We start from the raw sequence: 7,944 nt of genomic DNA on the forward strand, positions 1-7,944 counted from the left end.
GATCCAGGGAGCAGCTTTTGTGCAGAGGGAAAATTTTGTTCCTACAGGTTTTTAAGGAGGTGCATGGAAAAGCGAGAGATCTGATCTATGCAGATACATTGCAAATTCTCTCTGTCTGTAGAGATTTTTTCTAAAAAAAATTGGGGAAATACATGAACTTTGGATTTTTCAATTTTTTCCTTTTTTTTTTTTTTTTTTAATTTGGAGAGGGGAGTTTTATCCAGAGTTGGGGGTTTTTTCCTCTTCTTTTTTTTTTTTTTTTTTTTTTCGGAGAACCAAAAAATGTCAACTACCTTTCCAGGTCTCGTCCACGATGCAGAGGTATTTTGTGTGTGTGAGTGTGTGTCTGTGTGTGTGTGGATGTGTGTGTGTGTGCGCGCGTGTGTGTGGATGTGTGTGTGCATCTGTGTGTGTGTGTATGTGCCTGTGTGGTTGTTTCCATTTTTTTAAAATCCATATTGGACCGTTACGTTTAATTATAATCCGGCTTCAGAGATAACTTAAAGAAGTATAGAGAGAAAATTCGTTATGACATCTGTCGCCAGCAAGGGCAACTCATTACCACGTTAAAACCGTTGCCAGAACGAAAATCAGAATAATACCCCTAATAATATAATGAAGTGGAGAGAAATCACCACCAGCTCGCCAGGAATGGGGAGTTCTCGCTAAAAAGCAGGACTCTCCTTTCTTTCGAAACGCAGGGAAAAGAGGGGGGGAATTTTGGATCTGATTCGTTATTTTAAAAAGAAAGAAAAATAGGGGTTCAAAAAAAAAAAAAAAAGAAGGGAAGGAAGGAAGGAAGAAAGGAAGGAAGGCAAGCAGGCGGCAAAGCTTTCTCAATGTGTAACGCTGTAACATAGGGACGGGACTTGTGTGTATTCTCGGTAGTTTCCTCTGTTTGATGACTTTTTTTTTGTGTCAGCCCCAGATATTACAGCTGTGATCAGGAGGTGGATGGATAGATGGATGGATAGATGAATAGATAGATAGATAGATAGATAGATAGATAGATAGATAGATAGTTTTTATTTCAGTGCTTGGATTCCTTTCGCTTGACAGTATTAAGGGCAGTCTGGGCTGTTTATGATTTTTTGAACAGACCTTTATGGCACCAGCCCAAGGTAGGAAAGGATCTTTTGTTGCTGGGGTTGCCGCTCGCAGGCTTAGACGCTTCTGCAGGGGGAGAAGCTATGCAGGACAGCGTGCTTGGAAGAACCGTACCCGGGGTTTTCAATGACAAACCTCCAGTTTTGGGGTCTTCTTTTCACTTCTTCCTTTCAGATACGTCATGACGGATCAAACAGTTACCGTTTGATGCAGCTTGGATGCCTGGAGTCTGTGGCCAACTCGACCGTCGCCTATTCCTCCTCATCTCCTCTCACTTACTCTACCACGGGCACCGAGTTCGCCTCCCCGTACTTCTCCACTAACCACCAGTACACCCCACTGCACCACCAGTCCTTCCACTACGAGTTCCAACACAGCCACCCGGCAGTCAACCCCGACGCTTACTCCTTGAACTCTCTCCACCACTCGCAGCAATATTACCAGCAGATCCACCATGGAGAACCCACTGATTTTATCAACCTGCACAATGCGCGGGCACTCAAGTCCTCCTGCTTGGACGAGCAGAGGAGAGAGCTGGGGTGCTTAGATGCTTACCGCCGCCACGACCTGTCTCTTATGAGCCATGGATCCCAATATGGGATGCATCCAGATCAAAGACTCCTGCCAGGACCAAGCCTCGGGCTTGCAGCCTCGGGAGCAGACGATTTGCAGGTAAATAGCATGCGATCTCCTTTCGAGGTACCTTCCCCTCCCCTCCCCCTGTCCTGGACCCCCCCACCACCCCCACCCCCACCCTCATTTTCCTCTGCTCGGAATAGCTCATACAAAGGAGGGAAGATTCATCCCAAACCCGATCCAGCGCCCGTCCCTTCCAGATTAGTAGCAGCAAGAAAAAAATGTGGAAGGGGAAAGAGAAAAAAAAAAAAAAATCAACCAAACAAGCGGTCTTTTCTTTGGCCAAAGAAACAAATTAAACAAAACCAACCTCGCGCCTGCCTTTGCCGCGTGGGTGGTGTCTCTGTGGTGCCCGAGACCGTGGGGGTCCCCCGGAGATCTCGGGGTGAATTTGCGTGTGCCAGCCCTTACCCAGTCCCACAGAACCCGAATCAAACCAGAACAAACCCATCTCCTTGCTTTTCCTAAACTTTTCCTCTCTTTCGGCGCAAGGAGAACTTTGCAGCGACAGAGCAGGCAAATGATTTAAGGAAGGCATGGAGTAGGAAAAGAGAAAAAAGGCTGACCAGGAAATAAATCTGCTTTCCGACAGATCTACAAAGGCAAACCTTCCGAGATATGAGGGAGGAAAGAGATAAACGGGAGCAAATGTTTGTCAGAAAAAAAGTCAGAATTATAAAAATGTCTCGCTGTATCCGATCTAGGTGTTAATAGGGTGAGAGATAAAGCTGATAAAGCTAAATTAATCTGTCTATCTATCTAATCATTCATCCACTCCACCCTAACCGGCACCTGGACGTATCTAATTTTTTTTTCTGTGTATCAGAAACTCAGCTTTATCCGCTCAAAAATCCTTTTCCACGCGCTAAAAATTCACCTCCGCCAAATTGAGCCGGTTGCTTAAATTGATTTCCAAAATTGCAAAGAACGTCATCCTGTATCTAACCTCCATTCCGAAACGTGCCCCAAATCAAAAGCAAACCTTCTTTCCCCCGACGAGCTGAGGAACTGAGGGCTTCCCCATTAGCAGGGAGAGACAAACGGGACCGTATTCACTGTACTCACTTTTCCCCCACACCTCGCTCCCTGGCATACAAAGCTGGCTATGGTGGTCTTTCCAAAAAGACGTAGCGGTCAAAGGCTTGGGGAGAAAAAAATCAATCCGAAATTTGTATTATTAAGAAGGTTTATTTTCTTTCCTTAAAATCAAAGCACGAAAAATAATCCAAACAATCAATCTGTATCAGGGAAAATAATTATTTTTTTTTTATTAGGGGGAAAATAAACCCACCAACAAATAATGTTATCTTTTATAACTCAGATGAGGAAAACCTAGCTATTTAAACACTGTTTTCTCCACTAAAATTCACTATATAATTTTGTCCTCTCTGGCCATTTTTTTTTTTCTTTTTGTTTACATTTTTCACAAGGATCCCCTTATGTCATCCCCCTCAAAAAAAAAAAAAAATCTGCCATTCACTGCTCAACCCCAACTAAAACCTATTTACTCCTTTTTATAACCACGTCTGCTGCTGATTTTTTTGTATCTGTACAAATTTTTTTTCTTTGGCAGGCACAAAGCCTTGTATTTTTCAAAAGAGGGGATTAGGAACGTTTGCAAGACAGCAGACAATGCCTAAGTCCTGGGCAAAAAAGCACCATAGTTTATCCAATTTTCGACTTAGTGCCATTCAACTGGTCATTTATGCAATGTCATCCGACCAAACAACATGTTTCCCTTCTAAAAAGAAAAAAAAAAAAAAAAAAAAAGGTTGGTTAAGCTGCTAGAGGCATAGTCTCTTTTTATTTATTTAACGAAGAAGAAAATCAACAGCTTTCCTTTGGAAAATATTAATTTTTCGATCACAAGTTATTATCAAATAAGATACTTAGGTCTTTGTACTTAATCTCTTCTTTATTTTTTCCTCCTCCCTCTTTTTCCGAACACAAGAGGGAGTGTGCAGAGGGATCATAAAGCCTGAGTGGTGATAAGTTCAAAATATTAGTATTTGTCGTTAGGACTTGGATGATTCAGAGCAAATTTGGGTTCTCGCGAATATCACTGCGGGTGCAGAGGGAAGCGTTCTGGTCGCGAGCACAAACAGGACTGCACAGAAATACTTTTAAACCAAAATTGTGGTCTAACCAGTCTACCCCTTTCTCCTTAGTCTTTCTTTTTAAAACGTTCATCAGCATATGCCTCATTTCAAATGCAACAAATGTAAATATACTTTTCCCTGCACAGAATTTTAAGTGAATGTCCAATAGTTTCGAGGGCGGTTTAAGTCAGCCTAACAGATGCAAACAGTCTTGGAGCTGGAGTGGCATCTTTCAGTGCCCTAAAAAGATTTTCCATGGGCAACAAAGAAAACTGTCACACCTTTTCCCATCACCGCTTTAATTTATGCTCAGTCGCCAAGTTTTTTTCATATTGATTTCATAATCACTTTAAGGCAGAACACTTAAAATAAAAAAGGACCTTGAAAAGGAAGGTCTTACAGGGCCAGGGCCAATATGGTGAAAGTGGGGGAGAGAGCCAGGACTGTAAAGATTGTTTTGTAAAGTGGGGTTTTTATTATGCACCGACTCTCTCCGCATTTACTTAACTCTTCACGGGCTGTTGAATAGGTTAACACCCTTAAAGGCCTCTTTCATGTCCAATACCTCGTTTGTTTGTAGAGGAAAATGCGTCTTTAACACATTTCCACTGGGCAAAGATTTAGGTTTGGTTTGTTGTGTTTTTTTAACCCCAACATAAGGAAAAACCCAAAGAAAACTCAACCCTTTCAAGTCTTTTATCACTCCAATAAAAATATTTATTAAGGAGGGCGAAGATCCCCAAATAATCAGCCTTGTAGCAGGAGAATAAAGAAGTGAGATCTCTTCGGACGTGCACCAGAAGCCCTAGGCAGGTTTTTTGATGGCTCTTCACCCCTTGCTCACACATGGGTGCCTGTGTGTGAGCGCACACAGATGCATATTCATCCCCACCTATGTGCGGACACACGCATTGTTACAGCACCCTCACGGCTCCGTGGAGCCGGCAAAGCCCAAGAGGTCATCTGTTGTTTGTGCTCTTTGTCTACTTCTGTGCGCACTTTCTATAGTCGGTGTATGCGTGTCCCAAAACATAACTGAATTTAGCTGTGCCCGAATAGAAGCATACCACTAAACACACAAAACCAGAAAAGTACATTTTTAGCTTTGTGCGTGCAACTGTGGAGCGGGAATGCACTTCTCTCAAAAGTACTTGTTTGTCTGTCTATCCTGCTATGTAACTGCCGGTCTAAGTCGCCAGTTCGGGATAAATTCGTATTTAAATGGCAATGAAAGGAGAATTATTCTGCGTTTGGTGGGGTAGGGGCAGATGGCAGGATGGAGGGGGGATTTCACGTGGGTTCGCTGTGAGTAACTATGTTTTTCCAGTTCACCTTAACTATTGTTCCTGGGCAAGTCATATAACAAAACAAAAGCTGTGTGATCTCTCTGTGGGTTTCTGTGTCTGATTTCTTTCTTTCCTTTCTTTCCTTGCTTTTTCCTCATTACTTAAGAGCTCAGTGGAGGCCCAGTGTGGACTGGTACTCAACGGGCAAGGAGGTGTGATAAGAAGAGGTAAGAGGTTACAAATACTTGCGTCTATCAGTTTTTGTAAACACACATCCCTTTCCATCTCTCCCTGCCTTTCCCTCCCCCACTGTTTGGCGTAGTTTGGATGTACTGCCGAAAAAGTGGTAATTTGCTGTTTGTCAGAAGTGCGCTTAGAGCACTTCGCATTTCACAGTCCATTTGCACTTTACAAACGATCTGCTCCTCGGTAGCTCTCGGATACTCCCTCCGAATTCAGAGTTTTCCTGACTCGGTGTAACATTCAGCGTTTAATCAGGATGATCCCTGATAGTTTGAGAAACGTGTTCGCTGGCGCCGGGCTGTTAAATCGGTAGTTTGGTCTCATGTGAGGAAAAGAAAAAAAAAAAAAAGGAGTTTTTTGGGAAATGTGGTTTCAGTAGCTCTACAGACCGGTGTGGAACTCGTGTCACTTCATTTGATAACCATCTGTCAGTGTAAATATCGAACATCAAAGTTAGAGGAGAGGTTTGGAACTCGTGTTAAGTACACGTCTCTACAGAATTTGCGAAATTTGAATGTCCCGGGGAGTTTGTTGTTACCGTCATTTACCCTGAAGAGGAACAGCACTGGTCTAAAGGCCTAACGCAGGAACACATTTGCCTTACAAGCTAAAACACATCCTTTCATTCTCGATATAAACCACATCATGCAATGGCGGGGAGATGGACACTCGGCGACTCAGCCTCTCACAGTGCTCATTTTCTCGTGCTATTACCCCCTTACTCATGGTATCCAACAGGAAAAACAGATACCTAGGAGACATTCTGGGTGACGTGATACTCTTGTGTCAGGGAGCTGCTTTCAGCCGTCACTTCCCCAGACAAACTTCAGTCCCACCGACACAAAATTGTTTATTGCAGGAGCAGCATTCCCGCACGGCTGCGGTGGGCGGGGATGGGGAGCGGGTCTCAGGCCGGTGTCTCGGGGAGGCGGCTTTGCTCGGGGTCTGTCCCTGCCCCGCTCAGGTGTCCCGGGTTTGCTCGGGCTCTGTCCCGCCCCGCTCAGGCCGGTGTCCCGGGTTTGCTCGGGCTCTGTCCCGCCCCGCTCAGGTGTCCCGGGCTTTGCTCGGGCTCTGTCCCGCCCCGCTCAGGCCGGTGTCCCGGGCTTTGCTCGGGCTCTGTCCCGCCCCGCTCAGGCCGGTGTCCCGGCTTTGCTCGGGCTCTGTCCCGCCCCGCTCAGGTGTCCCGGGCTTTGCTCGGGGTCTGTCCCTGCCCCGCTCAGGTGTCCCGGGTTTGCTCGGGCTCTGTCCCGCCCCGCTCAGGCCGGTGTCCCGGGCTTTGCTCGGGCTCTGTCCCCCCCCGCTCAGGCCGGTGTCCCGGGCTTTGCTCGGGCTCTGTCCCGCCCCGCTCAGGCCGGTGTCCCGGGCTTTGCTCGGGGTCTGTCCCGCCCCGCTCAGGCCGGTGTCCCGGGCTTTGCTCGGGCTCTGTCCCGCCCCGCTCAGGCCGGTGTCCCGGCTTTGCTCGGGCTCGGGCCGGGCCGGTCGCGGCGCTGCGGGCGGAGGAGCGGCGGGCCGGTCGCGGCGGCGCTGCGGCGGTGGTGCTGAAGGGACAGCTCCCCTCGGCCGCCGCCGCCGCGCCCGGGGACGGGGATGCCAAAGCTCCGTCCCCTCCATCCCTGAGCGCGCTGGCGGGATGCTGGGGAGAGGGACCGCGAACTCCTGCCCCGCTGCCGGCGCCTGCGCCTGCCCAAGTCCTTGTGTCTCGGATTTCAGCCCATTTTAATTATCCCTAGGAAGGAGGATAATTATCCCTAGGAAGAGGGATAATTCTTTCGGGTTTGATCCGAGAGCTGACCTCCGAGAAGCGGGGATCGTTAGCTGGAAGAGAGGCAGGCAGAGTCCCCATCAGCTGGGGTCTGTGTCTGTCGTGTTTGACGACGGTTCTCATTTCCCAGTTGAAGGGAGGCTCAAAGCTCAGCTCAGCTCAACTCCAGCTTATTCAGCTCTGCAGCTCCTCTTAAGGAGACTCCAATTACCTGTGTAGATGATGGTAGTGGTGTCTCTCCCTCTCGCTCTCTTTTTAAAGAGATCAAATTATTCAAGCATTTAAAGATTGATACTAGAAGAAATCCAGCATGAAATTGTAAGGTCTTCTGAACCCTGATTTAAGTGCTGAACTACTCCTGCACTGCTATGTGTTTCTTGGCATATCCAGGGAAGATATCAAAGGCAAGAGTATAAGTTTCAAATGTATATTAAAAATACATAATAAATATTTTGTCCGACTTCAAAAAAAGCGATAGGTGTTAGGAGTAATCAAAACATCCTGTGCCTAAGCGCTATACAGTATCCCATATAAATAAATCACACTTCTTCTCTAGTAATAGATCAATAAGAATATATTAACTCGAGAGTGGCTTCCCTAATATTTTAAACATCTCGTGTCAGACTTTTTATTTTATTTTTTGTCACTAATATATACATATATTTTGTACAAGGTTGCTTTTGAGTGTTTTAAATGAGTAGCAGGAGGAAAAGGGGAGAAGGAAGGAAGGAAGGAAGGAAGGAAGGAAGGAAGGAAGGAAGGAAGGAAGGAAGGAAGGAAGGAAGAAAGAAAGAAAGAAAGAAAGAAAGAA

At 46.2% G+C, this 7,944-nt stretch overlaps 1 protein-coding gene across 6 annotated transcripts in view; it reads left to right on the forward strand.

Moving 5' to 3' along the window:
- The first annotated feature begins 206 nt into the window (after positions 1 to 206).
- Positions 207 to 7,944, forward strand: part of TFAP2D (transcription factor AP-2 delta) — a 53,306-nt gene continuing 45,568 nt past the window's right edge. For 2 of the 6 annotated variants that reach the window (XM_021527213.3, XM_021527219.3), the window contains exons 1-2: positions 1,137 to 1,779; positions 5,295 to 5,355. In XM_021527213.3, coding sequence (XP_021382888.1) covers positions 1,234 to 1,779; positions 5,295 to 5,355 — 607 coding nt within the window. In that variant the 5' untranslated portion in view covers positions 1,137 to 1,233. The other 4 variants (XM_021527214.2, XM_021527215.2, XM_021527218.2 and 1 more) reach the window with 4 other exon arrangements.

Source organism: Lonchura striata, chromosome 3 (genome assembly GCF_046129695.1).
Source record: "Lonchura striata isolate bLonStr1 chromosome 3, bLonStr1.mat, whole genome shotgun sequence".
Lineage (NCBI taxonomy): Eukaryota > Metazoa > Chordata > Aves > Passeriformes > Estrildidae > Lonchura > Lonchura striata.